This window comes from Pelobates fuscus, chromosome 2 (genome assembly GCF_036172605.1).
Source record: "Pelobates fuscus isolate aPelFus1 chromosome 2, aPelFus1.pri, whole genome shotgun sequence".
Taxonomy (NCBI): Eukaryota; Metazoa; Chordata; class Amphibia; order Anura; family Pelobatidae; genus Pelobates; species Pelobates fuscus.
The window spans coordinates 86,897,494-86,915,312 of NC_086318.1; the positions used below are offsets into that span (position 1 = coordinate 86,897,494).

Genomic DNA, 17,819 nt, shown 5'->3' on the forward strand with positions numbered 1-17,819 from the left:
GTCCATTTGGGTTACGTTAGAATTTGGTAATCACACAGTAGTTCGTGTAGGTGTGATTTATAGGCCCCCAGGACAAATTGAAGAGTTAGATAATCTACTAGTTGAAGAAATAGCTAAAATGACAATGAAGGGGGAAGTTATCACCATGGGTGACTTTAATCTTCCTGATGTGAATTGGAAAACAAAAATAGCTACTTGTGCCAGAAGCACACATATTCTAAACTCCCTACTGGGATTGTCTCTAAAACAAGTCGTTGAGGAGCCAACTCGTAAGGAGGCCATACTAGATTTAGTGTTAACAAATGGAGATTTGGTATCAGATATTACTGTAGGTGAAAGTTTAGGATCCAGTGATCATCAGTCAGTGTGGTTTAATATAAGAACAGTGACTGAGTCACACCACACAAAAACAAAAGTTTTAGACTTTAGAAAAACAGACTTTTCTAAAATTAGAATATGTGTAAAGGAGTCATTATCAGACTGGAGCAATTTAAATGGAGTCCAAAATAAATGGGATTATTTAAAAGCTGCACTACTGAAGGCAACAGAAAATTGCATTAGGCTTGTCAGTAAAAGCAAAAAATTCAAGAAACCACTGTGGTACTCCGCAGATGTGGCCAAAATAGTAAAAAACAAAAAGTTAGCATTTAGTAATTATAAAAAAAAACAGAGTGAGGAAGACAGAATGACCTATAAGATTAGGCAGAAAGAGGCTAAGCAAGTTATAAGAGCTTCCAAATCACACACAGAAGAGAAAATAGCACAGTCAGTAAAAAAGGGGGACAAAACTTTTTTTAGATACATAAATGAGAAAAGAAAAGTAAAACAAGGATTAGTTAGATTAAAAACAAAAGAAGGAAGGTATGTAGATGAGGATAAAGGTCTAGCTGACTGCCTCAATGAATATTTTTGTTCGGTATTTACAGCTGGAAATGAAGGAAAGGGACCTCTGTTAAAAAAAAAAGGATAAATGAGTCATTTATTACACGTGAGTTTACAGAGGAAGAGGTTCTATTTCAACTGTCAAAAGTAAAGACAAATAAGTCAATGGGACCTGATGGAATACACCCAAAGCTATTAAAAGAGCTTAGTGGTGTACTAGCAAAACCATTAACAGATTTATTTAACCAATCATTGTTAACAGGAGTAGTCCCAGAAGATTGGAAGTTAGCGAATGTTGTGCCCATTCACAAGAAAGGTAATAGGGAGGAGTCGGGCAACTATAGGCCAGTAAGCCTAACTTCAGTAGTGGGGAAAGTGATGGAAACCATGTTAAAGGATAGGATTGTTGAACATCTAAAAACACATGGATTTCAAGATCAGAGACAACATGGGTTTACTTCAGGGAGATCATGCCAAACTAATCTTATTGATTTTTTTGATTGGGTAACTAAAATTATAGATCAGGGTGGTGCAGTAGACATTGCTTACCTAGATTTCAGTAAGGCTTTTGACACTGTTGCACATAGAAGGCTTATCAATAAACTGCAATCTTTGAGTTTGGATTCCAATATTGTTGAATGGGTAAGGCAGTGGCTGAGTGACAGGCAACAGAGGGTTGTAGTCAATGGAGTATATTCGAAGCTTGGGCTTGTCACCAGTGGGGTACCTCAGGGATCTGTACTTGGACCCATTCTCTTTAATATTTTTATTAGTGATATTGCAGAAGGTCTTGATGGTAAGGTGTGTCTTTTTGCGGATGATACTAAGATATGTAACAGGGTTGATGTTCCAGGAGGGATAAGCCAAATGGCAAATGATTTAGGTAAACTAGAAAAATGGTCAGAGTTGTGGCAACTGACATTTAATGTGGATAAGTGCAAGATAATGCATCTTGGACGTAAAAACCCAAGGGCAGAGTACAGAATATTTGATAGAGTCCTAACCTCAACATCTGAGGAAAGGGATTTAGGGGTGATTATTTCTGAGGACTTAAAGGTAGGCAGACAATGTAATAGAGCAGGAAATGCTAGCAGAATGCTTGGTTGTATAGGGAGAGGTATTAGCAGTAGAAAGAGGGAAGTGCTCATGCCATTGTACAGAACACTGGTGAGACCTCACTTGGAGTACTGTACACAGTACTGGAGACCATATCTTCAGAAGGATATTGATACCTTAGAGAGAGTTCAAAGAAGGGCTACTAAACTGGTTCATGGATTGCAGGATAAAACTTACCAGGAAAGGTTAAAGGATCTTAACATGTATAGCGTGGTGGAAAGACGAGACAGGGGGGATATGATAGAAACATTTAAATACATAAAGGGAATCAACACAGTAAAGGAGGAGACTATATTTAAAAGAAGAAAAACTACCACAACCAGAGGACATAGTCTAAAATTAGAAGGACAAAGGTTTAAAAATAATATCAGGAAGTATTACTTTACTGAGAGGGTAGTGGATGCATGGAATAGCCTTCCAGCTGAAGTGGTAGAGGTTAAGACAGTAAAGGAGTTTAAGCATGCGTGGGATAGGCATAAGGCTATCCTAACTATAAGATAAGGCCAGGGACTAATGAAAGTATTTAGAAAACTGGGCAGACTAGATGGGCCGAATGGTTCTTATCTGCCGTCACATTCTATGTTTCTATGTTTCTAAGTTTTTGTGTGTCTTGAAGATGAGTTGCCATTGGGCCTCTGGGATTTGGCTACCAATGTCTTTTTCCCACGCTTCTATGTAGGAGGGGGGGCGTTGTTGGAGTCGGGTATGTTCCGATGTGTAGATCGTGGATATGAGTTTTTTGGTTGGTTTGTGTGATATGCATAATTGTTCTAAGATTTGCTAGTGTGGGTTCGGTGGTGGGTTTTGTTTTTGGTTGCTTGTCGAACCAGGATTGTAGTTGCATGTAGGAGAATTTGGCTGTTGTTGGCAGTGAGAGTTCTAGTTCCAAATCCGAAATTTTTTTCAGGTGGGGGCCATGCAATAGTTGTGACATTGTTATAATTCCATGTCTGTGCCAGAGTTTGTAGTTGAAGTCAGGTATAAGATGTTTCACTGATTCCATTGGGAGGGCTGGGGAAAATGCTGCTATTATAGGTGCTATATGTATTGCTCTGTAATATCCCATTATGTTCGGCATTCCCATTCCACTGTGGGCGAGTGCTCAGTGCATAGTGGATTTCGCTGCGCGTGGTTTTTTATCCTCCCATACATAATTGTTTAGAAGGTTTTGCAAGTCGCGGATGTAGGTGTGCGGGAGCCGAATCGGAGGAGGTATTGGATCTTTGGTAGGGCTATCATTTTCACTGAGGCTATGCAGCCCGCCCACGAGATATATTTCCCTTTCCATCTCTGTAAGAGTGTTCGGATTTCACTAAGCAGCTTGAGGTAATTCGTTTTGAATAGAGCATTAGGTGTGGGTGTGAAGTTGACCCCTAGAAACTTAATATGGTCTTGTCTCCAATCGTATGTGAAGTTGGTCTTGAGTCGGTCCATCTCTTGTGTGGGAACATTTATACCTAGGGCAAGGGTCCATGCTATGTTTAGTTTATAGTATGAGCAATGACTGTACTGGGTGAGGAGCTTGTGGAAGTTTGGGAGGGAGATATGTGGTTGTTCTAAGGTTAATAGGATGTCATCTGCGTATAGGGATGTTGCGGTCACCGGCCCGCCGAGCCTCACGGCCGTGCCCGACCGGCACGGCCACGCCGACAACACGAGCTTACCTGCTCGTCGGCGAGCCGGGAACCGCTCCTTCCGTTCTTCCGGGCATCACGCCCGAATCAAACATGGCGCCGACCACGTGGTCGCGCCTAAGAGTAGCTCCGCCCCCGAAAATTATACCAACGTGTGCGTGACGTCACGACGTCAACGCACACGCACATTTTGGGGTCAGAGGTCGCCCTCTGATCAATCATAGCCTAGAGAGGGGTATTTAAACCCCTAGCTTTTCCCATTACTTTGCCATGTTGTGGTTTCAGTTTCCTGATTTCCTGAGAGTGCTATTTCCGGGATTCTGATTTCCTGGTATCCTGATCCTTGGCGTTTCCCTGGTTATTCTGATCTCTGGTTTCCCTGACTTGGCTTGTTTTATCGGTATTGAGTATTTTCTGGCTTCCTTGACCTCGGCTTTCCCTTTGACCATTCTCTGTCTCTAGCGTATTAGTCCGGCCATTCTAAGGTCCGGTTTACGCTCTATCCTGTTATTTTCCTTTTCTTACCTATGTATATGTTTACATAGTTTCTGCGTGCTGGACCACATTACTAGTCGTGACAAGGGATAATTTGTATTCGTGTCCCTTGATTTTGACTCCGTGTATGTTCGGGTCATCCCTGATCATCTGTGTCAGGGGTTCTAGTGCCAATATGTAAAGTAGGGGGGAGAGTGGGCAGCCCTGTCTTGAGCCATTGGAAATTGAGAATGGTTTGGAGATGAAACCCCCGTTAACCACTCGGGCTGTCGGGGCCGAGTAGAGTGCCTTGATGAGTGACAGGAATTGAGATGGGAAGTTGAATTTTCAGAGGACCGTGAGGAGGAAAGGCCAGTGGAGTCTATCAAAGGCTTTCTCAGCGTCTAGGGAAAGTAATACGCTTGGGACCCTCTCCCCCCGCAGTCCATATAGGATGTTGAGGATTTTGCGGGTGCCGTCTGCCCCCTGTCTGCCTCCCACAAATCCCACTTGGTCTTCCTTAATTAGTGTCGGTATAACGGGCGCTAATCTGTTCGAGAGGATCTTAGCTATGAGTTTGACATCTGTGTTCAGTAGGGATATTGGGCGTAGGTTTTGGCTTCTGTCTGGAGGTTTCCCTGGTTTGGGGAGTGTGGCAACATGTGCCATGAGCATTTCTTGCGGCATGGTGCCGGTATTAAGAATGTGAAAAGTTTCTGTAGATAGGGGCCATCTGGGCCGGGTGATTTCCCTGTTGGGAGTGACTGGATGGTGTCTAGGATTTCTTGTGTAATGATTGGTTCCTGTATAGTTTGGATGTGGGCCTCCGATAATGTAGGTAGTGTTGTTTTTTGGAGAAGTGTGTCTATTTCGCTTTCGGTGGGTTGGTGGACCATGGGGTCGTTTTTTAAGTTATAAAGAGTTTGGTGGTATTCAGCCATCTCATCGTTGATATCTTGTGGGTTATGGATTTTCTCCCCTGACCTTGTGACTAGATATGGGATTTTAGAGTTTGCTTGTTTTTTTTTGAGCATTGTTGCTAGATGTTTCCCGGCCTTGTTGCCTTGGGTATATGTTTTCATTTTTAGTTTTTTAGCATATAGGCCGTTTTGTGGAGCGTCACGTTATTGATTTGGTTAGTGATATCTGCGATGGATTTGGCCTGTGTATCAGACGGGTTGAGGAGGTGGGCGGTCGTTGTGTCTCGGAGTTGTCTCAAGAGATCCATGTAGTTTTTTTCCCGTTTCCGTTTCAAGTAAGATGCTCGGCTTATCAACGGTCCCCTTATGACCGTCTTGTGAGCTTGCCAGAGGGACGCTGTGGAGACCTCTGGTGTGTCATTTAGTTTGAAATACTCTTGTAGGGTGCAGGTGAGTTGGGTTACGAAGGTGGTGTCGGTTAAGAGGGTGTCGTTAAGACGCCATGGGGTTTTTCCTCTATGTTGGTATTGATCTTGTAGGGTCATGGTGACTGGTGCATGGTCCGACCACACTATGCTCCCTATAGAGCAGTCCGTAACTCGTTGGAGGATAAGCCCAGATGAGAGGATGTGGTCAATTCTGGAATAGGTCTTGTGAACTTGTGAGAGAAATGTGTATTCTCTGTCCGTTGGGTGAAGCGTCCTCCAAACATCGTATAGGCCATGGTTTTGTAGTAGCTTTGTAAAGGCTTTGTTGTTGCGTGTGATGTGTCTGTGTGATGCGGCTGGGACTGTGGAGTCAATGCGTGAGTCCATAGTGTGATTGAGATCCCCCCAGATCAAGACTTGGGCATTTGTGTTGATTGGCAGTTTGTGGAGAACCTTGTGTTGGAAGTTGTGTTGGTTATTGTTCGGGCTATATAGGCCGACTAACAGGAGGGGTTGGTTATTAATTAGGCAGTGTAGTATTATGAACCGTCCTTGTTTGTCTATTTTGGTTTGTAGCGGTTCTACCGTAAGGGAGTTATGAAGGAGAATAGATACTCCCCTAGATTTAGAGGTGTGGGTTGCGTGGAATTGGTGGGGGTATTCCTTTGTGGCGAATGTGGGGGTGCGATCGTGGACAAAGTGTGTTTCTTGTATGCAGACTATGTCTGCGTTGTTGCGTTTTAAGTCGTCCAATAGTACACGTCTCTTGTGGGGTGTATTTAGCCCTTTGATATTGTGCGAGTATATTTTCATGGTGGTGATTGTGGATTGTAGCGCAAGATACTATGGTGATCTGGGATTTTAGATGCAGTGATTAGGCCTTGTGCACACTGAGGGTTAGGCTATGGGATGTTGGGGTCGGGGAAAGGGGTGAGTTGCGTCGCCTTATTTTAGTATATATTAAACTACAATTGAGACATATGTCACTGTCCTAATTTTAGAAAAAGGAATGGGTCAACTAGCTAACCTCAAATATGTGATTTGGGTCACTTCACAAAAGAAACAGAATGAACATATAAGCAGCTGTGTATGCAGTACTGACTGTATGCAGTAATCACTCTGCCATCATTGAGCTGAACATTAAAATAAAACCAAAAAACAGTGGTGACCCAATTATTAAAAGGGAACTTTTAGGTACCATAACCACCACAGCTGAGCTGAGTGGTTATGATGCAAAAAGTATTTGGGTGCCTGGCTCCCATCAACTCAAACTCTTATAAAGCGGTTTGACAAAAAAACAAAACAACAAAAACGGACTTCACTGACACCGTACGCTTGTCCCATTTGTAGCTCCTTGGTAATGTGGAAATGACCTTACATACTACCATTCCAACCTTGGACAGCAATGATAGGATGAAAGTACCAGGATAACTTCACCCCAGCTTTTGCAGATTATCACTATCAATCCAGGATGGATGGACAGGGTGGAAGTTTCCTTTTACATTAACCAAGATACAGGTGTCAGGGACATCCTAGGTTTTTGTCAAACTGCATGAAAACAGTTTAACACAAACTGGGTGGGTGGCACCCTAGAAGACTCTGCACCACCATAACCACTACAATGAACTGTAGTAGCTGTGGTTCTTAGAGTGGGTGGCATTTTCATATCAAAGGGTAACTAGAAATATATAATGAAGATGTATTAACACTTAGGGCTCGATTTAATAACCTTTTCAAATGATTTATCTATAGACATCACCATTAAAGTCTATGGGGATTTTTGTAGAAAAATCATATGGAAAGTACCGGTACTTCTAACAGTGTTGAATAATTTAGAAAGTTTATTACATTTAATACTTAGCTGCATTAAATGGTCATCTGTTTCATCATTTAACCATTTGATATTACAGACAATTTTGCACCATTTTTTGGAATGGGGTTTTATACTTTTTTTTTTGCACAGTTTATTAAATCTGTCATTATTTTGATCTGTTGCTTCTTTTGCATCCTGATAATTTTTGAATGCACAACGATTTTTCTGCCATAAAATCGATTTATCAAAGTTTTCGTCAGTTTTCCTTTAGTAAAATCTTCATTTCCACTTCTCTTTTTTTCCTGGTAAAGATAAACCCAATTTATTTAGTGGTACAATGTACTAAATACAGATTACAGATTGAAATGTTTTTAGAAAACTTTGATAAATTTCCCTCTAATTGTTAATAAACCTTTGTTACTCTACTTGGGAAGTCCCATGAGTGTTCTCTTTCAAGTTGCTGTAATGTCAAGTTGAAAATTGCACCAGACCAAATATTCAAGTATCAGACTAGTGCAAGGTCCAGGTCTCCAGGAGAGATATTGTGTGTATATTCCAACCTGTTGTGTTTATGTTAACCGTCTCATGTTACTGTTTTACTACCTGTGTTTAGTGCAGTTACCATAAAGAAACTATATCACAAATTGAGGGAGACCGGATCTGATCGTAAAATAAAAAAACTGGTAATTATAAGCAATCAATACAGGCTAGTTCTTTTATATAACAACTATGAATTTCAAGTAGCCAGTGATAAGCAGTGACTGATACATAATCTAAGCAAAAAAATAAAATAAAGCTATACTCAAACTGTAACACAGGATGGCAGTCAGCTTCAAAATATAATGCAGCAATATAATGCAAGGAATACAAATGATAGCAGCTAGACGTACACACTAGAGAAAAAACGAGACACTTAAACCAGGACCAGACAAGCAGATACCCCCAGAGAGCGGTGCTGTCAGAACTCATTCATTGTTAAAGTACATGAATGCATTTATCTTCACAGAAAGAGGATATGGAATCATCTGCGGTTTAAAGGCTGTCTAGCAACTCAGTGCACAAACTGCAGTTTAGATAGTGTCCTAAGTAAGGTGCAGTACAGAGACTGCCAGGTCTAACATCAGAACCAGTTTAAATCATTACCTGAAATACGGTGCATTTAAGAGACTGACTGGAACGAGGTGCAGTTTAGAAAGTCTCAGGAAAGTGTCTTATCTCAGAGACTGTCAACGAACTGCATCTCATTCCTGACATGCAATGCAAATGTGCATAGTACAGACAAAGGTCATAGAAATGCTTTGTATACAATCCATGAATAGGATATTCGCTTCTGGATGAAGAAGAGATACACTTGTTCTGTAGCAAAATTCTAATGAAATAGTTTGATGCAGCATAAGGGGAAATCTCACCGGAAGCCTTCACTGCAGTAAGCCTCCCTCCCCCTAGCAGAGAACGCCATCTCTACTATCAAACTTCACAGAGGCAGCTCACTTCCCCACTAACAATACTGACTGTACTTCAGACTTTCCATCTCTTCTCCTTCCTCCACACCAGCAAGTTCTGAGCAGTATGGAGAGGAGAGAGGGAGAACAATAAAACTGAAAGTGTGTGTCAGAACTTTTGATCTTTCCTGACTGACAGAGAGGTTCCATTTTTGCTTTGCCATGGCAAGCTGGCTGTTTTTGAGATCTGCTTCATACTACTTTTTTACATGTAAGTGCAGGATTGCTTGTGCTGCAGGGTACACTTCTAAAACTCTACCTTCTTGTTTTTCTCCAGGCAATTGTAAAAGAAGGCCACCTGCAGAAACAGACCAGCTCCTTCCAGAGATGGAGAAGACGCTACTTCAAACTGCGTGGGAGGACGCTGTATTATGCCAAAACTGCAAAGGTCAGCCATGGAGGAGGAAAGGCACATGCTAAAGCTGTATTGGGTTTAATAATGTCTGCATGTCTGAAATTTCTTTTTTTTTTTTTTGTACTGACGTTTCAACTTAAGGGGAGACTCTCTCTTTACCAAAAGAAACAACAAAAAATCGGCGTGACACAAATGTAACCATTATAGTTTCATTCATTTTCAGTATTGCACAAAGTGACATGTAGACTTGCAAAACCGCCAAACCTTGATGTATGCTGTCAACTGTGTATAGCAGCTCCTTATTATTAACAAAGGGACTCTTGATGTACCTGAACAGAGTTTATACATACTAAAGCTTGTGGTAAGGTAATAACTTGATTAATGCCCACTATAAGATGTTCATCATCCTGTTCTCACCCTCAAAGGAAATTAGGGATTCCGACTGGAGGTTTGGTCAGCTGAACTTGTCCCAGACACCTCTACCTACAATCTCTTACAATACAGTCACATTAGCAAAGCATTTTTCAAATCACCTCTCGTTTCCTGTGCCCTACACAAGTGGTTCATTTTCAGTGAATGATAGACCTAAGCTAAGTTAGCAGAGTTAAAGAAGATATTCTGTAAAGTAGAAGATTTTCAGACAAATGTTTTGTCTGCCTATTTTTTTTTATTCACATATATAGTTTATTTGCATAATAAAAAATAAAATAAAAAAAAGCTACATAATGCATTAAAACGAATGATCATCTCCAGCTTCAAGTGTACATTTTAAGTTAGGTGAATATTTTAAAGAAATTAAATTTATGATTTTCCCACCTATTTTAGTATGTTTTTCTTAAAGGAACAATATAGAGTTAGAAACACAAACCTGTATTCCTGACCCTATAGTGTTAAAACCACTATTTAGCCCCCCTGTTCCTCTCTTGCCTCCCTAAATATAGTAAAATCTTACTTGTATTCAAGTCTGCAGCTGCTGCCCCTGATCTGCCTGCTATCTGCTGACATCATGAAAGAGGGTGGTCTGAGCCAATCTCAATGCTTTCTCATAGGATTGGCTTAAACTGTCAATGAGGCAAATCAGGAGCAGAGCCAGCACAAGTCAAATACAGCCTTGGCCAATCAGCATATCCTCATACAGATGAATTGAATCAATACATCTCTATGAGGAAAGTTCAGTGTCTGCATGCAGAGGGTGGAGACACTGAATGGCAGTGCTCCTTACTCCGCAGCACTGCCCAAGGAAGCACCTCTAATCGCTATCTGAGGAGTGGCCAGTGGAGTTATCCCTAAGCTGTAATGCAGGCCTGTCCAACCTGCTGCCCCCCAGATGTTGCCGGACTACAACTCCCATGATTCTTTCAATGAAACAAATAGCCAGGGAATCATGGGAGTTGTAGTTCAGCAACATCTGGGGGGCCGCAGGTTAAGCAGCCCTGCTGTAATGTAAACACTGCATTTTCTGTAAAAAGACAGTGTTTACTGCAAAAAGCCTGAAGGTAATGATTCTACTCACCGGAACAAATACAATAAGCTGTAGTTGTTCTGGTGACTATAACGCCCTTTAAGCCGTCTTGTACTTTTTTAGGTTATTTAGATTTTTTGCTTAAAACGTCATGTTGGAGTTTCTAGGTGGCCCCTGCTGGCAGCCTAGATAACAATCAGTGACTCTTGATACATGAAAATATTATTTTTCTCAATTGTTGGTAACACTATACATCTAGACATGTGCAACCGATTTCAGAAATCTATCCTAGGGTTTTAAAGGTTTTATCAGGAAAGGTACAGTTGGCCTCGATGACTTGGTTGCTTTGGGTAGGCTGGTCCTTCTGTAAGTTTGGTATGATAAATGTTACCACTGTTGCATATCTTCTATCGAGACGGATCACCTGCAGTGGAAATGCAGAAACCTGGGACCTAAGCTGACATAGAATCATAGAAACATAGAATGTGGCGGCAGATACCATTCAACTCATCTAGTCTGCCCAATATTCAAAATACTCTCATTAGTCTCATTAGACAGAGAACGTCACTCATTAGTCCCTGGCCTTATTTTATAGCTCGGATAGACCTACATAGCACATGTGATTATTTTATTATTATTATTGGTATTTATATAGCAACAACTTATTTCGTTGCGTTTTGCAATATTATTAAAGAGGGAAATTATAACAATAAATGAGAAGATTACAAAATGTTACAGGAACAATAGGTTGATGAGGACCCTGCTCAAACGAGCTTACAGTCTAGAGGTATTTCGTTAGGGCACAACAAAGATTTGATATTTTAATACAACCCATGTCACTGAAATTCTTTCTAAGTATTTTTTTTTTTTTTTTAATCTACGTCAAAAAACTAAAGGCTCGCATGATTAACCTCCCTGGCGGTAATCCCGAGCATGGCTCGGGGTTAATTTTCAGTACCAAAAGCGGTAACCCCGAGCAATGCTCGGGATTACACTTTAGTATCACTTACCTTGTCCCTACAAGCCCGTGGTGTCCTCCCGCAGTGTCCTCCGCCCGATGCCGGCATCCATCTTCAGGGGTTCCCTTTCCCTGCGTGCGCCGCCTGGTGGAACTAGGCGGTAAATGGAAAAAAGTACAAATACACATAATACATTGATCTGTTAGGATTACATTACTGTATCAAACCTTTTTACCTCAGTTTTGTCCAGTGTCCTGCCTGCGCTTTTACCGTTCTTTCTGCCTGGTAACTTGAAAACGTCCATGGCATCCAAAAAGCTTCCCTTTAGGTCAAAAGTGGTTTTAGACCAGCTAGAAAACAGCGATAGTGAATTAGAATTACTTGTAGAATTGAGCGATAGTGATTCATGAGAAAATTCGTCATCAGACACTGAAAGTGATGACAGTGATGATTCTGCGACTGAACTCAGTGATGTGTGAACTTGATGCTCTATTGACTGTGACACGGATCAGGCAGCGCCCCCAAGATTCCCATTTGCTGGAGCATCTGGTATGAAAGTAGACGTTGAACACAACAACCCCTTGGCATACTTACAATTATTTCTGACCGATGAAGTTGAAAAAATTGTTACTGAGACAAACCGGTACAAAGAGCAATAATTACTCTGCATCGGAAGTTTTCAAGAAGCAGAAAGTGGGAACCAGTGACCAAAGATGACATTTGGAAGATTCTGGGACAAATAATACTGCAAGGAGTGGTGGGGAAACCCCTGCAGAAGTGGTATTGGAAACTAATAAATTACTTGCCACTCCATTCTTTGGTACGGTCATGTCAGAGTACATATTTTCCCTGATCATGATATTGTTACACTTCGAAAACAACAAAGAATTTGATTTAACTACTCATCCTGCGCCAAAACTAAAGAAAATTTGGGAAGTATCTCAAATGATTCTAAATAATTTCCAACTGAGCTATGTGCCAGAAAGAGATATCGGCATAGATGAAAGTCTAATGGCCTACAAGGGAAGGCTCAGCTGGGTACAATACATTGCATCAAAGAGCGCACGATTTGGCGTAAAATCGTACATGCTACGTGAATCGTCAACTGGCTTCATTTGGAATTCACTAATTTACACTGGAAAAGGAAAAAAATTGAATCCAAAATACAGCAACTATGGAATGGCAACATCTTCCGTTCTTTCACTTGTTGAGCCATTGCTAAATCAGGGCTATTGCGTAACAACTGACAACTTTTATACGTCTCCTGAACTTTGAGTTTCTTCTGAAAACAAAACAGATGCCTATGGAACCGTGAGGGCTAACCGGCGTGACATGCCGCCAATGTTTGGCAATAAGAAGCTGAAGACTGGAGAAATGGTTGCCTGGCAAAAAGGCAAAAGGATGGTACTGTGATGGGGTGACAAGAAAGATGTGTGCCTAATGAGTACAGTTCATAATACCTTCACTGTTATGGTATACACGAAAGGTGGGAAAGAAATCATGAAGCCACAAGTAGTGATAGACTACAATAACACCATGGGAGGTGTCGACAGAACTGACCAAGCAATGACATTCTACCCAGCAATAAAGAAACAGCAAAATAAGTACTACAGGAAGATCTCCAGGCATCTTCTTGAGCAATGCTTGTGGAATGCCTACATTTTGTTAAAATAAAAAATAGAGTGACAAGCCTGTGGTTCATTCTGACTTCATTTGGACACTTGTGTCTTCTACTCCAGTAATGTCCATTTTACTTCTTTCTCCTATAGTTGGTGGTTGAATAAGTTGGAGCACTGAAGAATTAAATTTTTTCCTCTAGTTAAGGTATGCTCCTCAATTATAGGTCTTACCTAAGAGTTGAGTGAATTTTTCCTTTCTACTGAAATAACCAAAATATTCTCAATGGGTATATAAATCAGACAGAGTGCTTGGCTTTAGCATCTGCATTCTTCCTCTAGTGTTTGGGCTTTGTGTTGGGGCTACTAATTTAAAAAAAAAAATAATAGTTACAGGATGTTCCTTTCCTTTGATTTTCACTTGCATACGTGAGACCAGAAACAAGAGACCATAGAGAGGGAAGTGATGTAGCCACAGTCAGGCTAATGATCATATTTTCTCTATTTGCTGTTGGTTATTGCCATCCTATGACATTGTCAACTATAGGAGTTTTATGATGGTGTATTCATTCTTTATGTGTGAATAACCGCAGTGTTTTCACATTAGGTAATAGAATTCATGCATTATTCTCTTTATCATGCAGTACTGGCACATACATGTGTATACCTAATAATATACAAGGTATATCTCCTAGGATATAAATACACATACTACAGTGTAATACATTAAATGTATAATAAAGAACGATAAAAGGGATTGCACTCATAAGATATTGAGATATTAATGTGCACAACATTTGCCACACCAGATATTAGGGGGGCTAGTGCACTTCCTGGTGCCTCTAATCTGCTTTCTCCACAGGCAAGTAAATCCAGCCATGGTAAGTGAAAAGGGCTTTTTATTTTATAAAAGAATATGCAAATCAGGCCCAACGTGTTTCTTGCCCTTAGGGACTTCCTCAGGGGCCAAATATCAAAAGCAGTAAAGTGCAAAAATGGCTAACAAAATCATGTCATATAATAAATACATATGGATGAGGGGTGTAGTAGGAGAAAATAATGCCATAGACCTTAATAAAACACTTGAGCCTTGGTTTAGAAGGTTCCGAAACACTTTGATGGTTCCCCTCCCCCAAAACAAACCGTTCACCTTTGTAAAACAACATATATTACTTATGTTTCATAATTTATTTTGTAAAAACATCAGGAGACCATACAAAACAAAGTCTCACAGAGAGCGTCATTAATAAAGTATTACACATTTGGAAGTAACAAATGTGTTCACCAACTAACAAATTAACAATATAATTTGGAGTATATAGTATAATGAATGGAAGGAGGTTAGGGAGGGACAAGTATATATGAATATTATAGAGATTATGAAACCCTGCGACTTTATAATAATGGGAATTCATGATAACATGTGATCATTGCACCAGTGTACACCATTTTGTAAGGGCCTTACCGGTTTTCCTCAGTGGAATTAATTCCTTCTGTGGTACCTCAGTCCACTGAGACTCTCAATGGTTATTCACTAAATTTAAAATTGTGCTGAATTCAAAGTGAATTTCACATTTAAGGCATAAATAGCTAAACTTGAAAAATAAATTCACCATGTCAGCAAAGCTTCCAGTTTAGCTGCTTTGGCCTTACATTTGAAATGTATTTTGAATTCACTTTTAATTCCTGACAATTCCCATTGTAGCGTATAAACCCCTATGGTTGAACTTCCAGTGTAATGTACAGAACTAAAAAGAAACATTCATCTATACAAGCATCAGGGGGTACAGAGCTCCTTTTTCAAGTATGCATGTCCAGATAAGTGCTTTCTTTTTATTCTGAATATTTAGCAAGGATTATTGCATTCAAATGTTTTTTGATAAATGTGTAACAGTTTACTTTGTGGTTGATATGGCAATGACATTTTAAGTTAATGTTTTTGTTCTCTAAAAGTCAAAGGAATGCTGATCTGTCCTGAAGTTCAGGTGTAGTTAAATAGGACTACATTTTTTACTGTCATCACATTAGTGTTGACCTCAGACTGCACAGCAGGGAATTGCTGTGTTCTCTTACACCTTACTTATATGTAACTTGCTCCAAAATAGAATTTAAAGTAACAGCCACATTCATGTTTGGAAATCGGATTATATATTGAATGGAAACATCTAACTAGTGAATTGTAAGGAAGCGGAAATTTAAAAAGATGGTCAGAATGACTGTAATTCCAAGGTGTTTGACAGGCCATTTGTCCTCGACACATGGGCTTTTATTCTGCCTAGACCAGTGGACAGCATGACGTCCAGACCTTAGAAACTTATGACTAGAATCGTGGCCAGGGGGACAGAGGCTGCGAGATGGCTGGGAGATGCAACCCCTAAAATGACAGAGATTATACTGAGGGTTAAGAAGAATTATCTTATGGACGAGCTAGCATACTACACACCACACAATCCCTTTGAAAAAGTAAGGGCTCAAGTTGGGGACCTATGGAGTTTAGCTGGTGGGGATAGAGGGGGAGAGTGGTCTTGCATCGGATCACATGCTAATTGTGGGAGTGTTCCCAAGAAAGCTTTGTGACAACGGATGGAGTGAAGTCTAGAAAGGTCACTGTTGGCTTTATTTTTTATTTTCTGTTCCTTTTTCTCTTTTTGTTTTATTGAACTCAAACGTGCTGACAGACTTAAAGAACTGCACATTGACCTCAAAATATTTTGTAACCAGGATAATTACACGGTCAATATATACAAGCTACATTCAGTTATTTTCATTTTTTACAAAATAAAACAGACAATCAATGATTACCCATTCCACAGGGGTGCTGTCAATCACAACTGTATAATCTGATCTTCACATCCTTTTCAGTTCAAACTCATGTAATCTGCTCTTATTTACCTTATTTTGTAACCTGGTTCTGTCAATGTGTACTACTGAACCGTGTACCAAATGCCTACCTGCAATTACGTACAAGTATTGTTTTTTGGCTGTCCAAAAACAAGGATTTTTTTTTTTTTTTTTTTAAATCACCATTTTAAAATCAGTTCACAATTTAGCAGCTTTCCTCTCCTAAAAATAATATACAATGAAATAATCTGTTTGTGCAATTATTTACCCCTTGCCTATAAAATGTGTTGTAAACATTATAGCTGAGATTACACAAAGTAGATAATGATGCCTGTTTTCTTTTGCTGAAAACACAACAGGGCAGCATCACCTTGTTTACTTTTACCGGTCTATAAGGGATGTAATGAGTACTGTCCATGCAAGTCTAAACTTGCTCTTTGCTGACAACGATTGTTGGCATTTTCTGACCCTAATCCTAACCTGTGCTTTCTGTTCCTTCCTCCTTGCAGTCTATCATATTTGAAGAAGTGGACATAACAGACGCTAGTGTTGCAGAGTCCAGCACTAAAAACCTGAATAACAGCTTTACGGTATGTAAGTTAGCCTGTGAAAAAGATCTCACAGATTGGGCAGGGTTAAACTTCAGATTTGCACTAGGCAACGCCATGGGTAGTTGTATATCATGCTTTCTTTACTTATTGTAGGGCTGTCAACTCATTTCAGAGGGTGGGTGCTGATCTGAGCACAACTAATCAATGCTTTACACTACCAACCAGGATTAAATGTTTCTTGCCCTGCAAATCTCCCTGTACAACATGACATCTGGGATGGATAGGGCAGTTGAATGTGTTGCTGCTTTGCCCCAATAGTGACTAACATGCATGTGAGTGCCCTTTAGGCCTTGCAGCATACTTTGCTAAGTTGTCTGTGCAAAGATTGCATTCTTTACCTAAAGGCTGAAGTAATCTGAAAAATAAACTGGGAATGTGTTTTCAGCTATTGATTTGCAATTTGGATAGTACAATAAATAGATACAATTCTAGCCATTTAGTACATGATTTAAACATTAAGTGAAACATACAGTGAAACGAAGGAGCCAATACATAATAACATCACTAATCTTAGCACATTTTAAAGTTCCCCTGTATATCTGGTGCAAAGCATTAATTTGTGATCACTCTCCCCTATAACTCGGTCAGCCTGTACCGGAGGTATGGTAAGTAACCTTGTATGGTGATTGAGTTGGGTGAGAACTGAGCAAATGTTTACAATCTCTTCAGAGTTCAAACTGCTGGTTCCCTAACTACATTATTTCACACCACACCTCGTGGCTGCACATATCAGCTGAGCAGACATTTTTACAATAAGCAGCAGCCTTCAAACAGTGTGGGATCTACTCCACACTTACCACGGCCAAACTTTCACCTATCAATAACTAGTGGTCAAGTGGAGACATTGAGCCCTGCTTTAGGTGTTCATGCAAAGTCATGAACTTACCATGTGACGTTTATATCTATTTTTGATTTGCTTACCAGGTTTTGCTTTAATTGCCCACCGTTGCACTTGTCATGCAATCATGATCATTAAGATCTAATTGGATAGAACAACGCAATGGGGACTTTGCTACCATAGCTAGCTGGGCCACATGAGGCCTTTATTCTTCTTTATGTTCCAACTCAGGTTCAAGAGACTTCCATCCCAGTTGCAGAATATCTAATCAACTCCATGTTGTATACTCTACCAATGGTCTATTGCAGCATGACAACAACAGGCAAAAACTATGTGCTGCTAATTGTACATGTTCTATGGATAGTTTG

The 17,819-nt window shown here is 40.2% G+C and overlaps 1 protein-coding gene across 2 annotated transcripts in view; it reads left to right on the plus strand.

Annotated features, from left to right (window-relative positions):
- DGKD (diacylglycerol kinase delta) overlaps positions 1-17,819 on the plus strand; it is a 66,255-nt gene that overhangs the window by 9,849 nt on the left and 38,587 nt on the right. For both annotated transcript variants that reach the window (XM_063442432.1, XM_063442433.1), the window contains exons 2-3: positions 9,047-9,157; positions 16,512-16,592. In XM_063442432.1, coding sequence (XP_063298502.1) covers positions 9,047-9,157; positions 16,512-16,592 — 192 coding nt within the window. The remainder of the gene's footprint in view (positions 1-9,046; positions 9,158-16,511; positions 16,593-17,819) is intronic.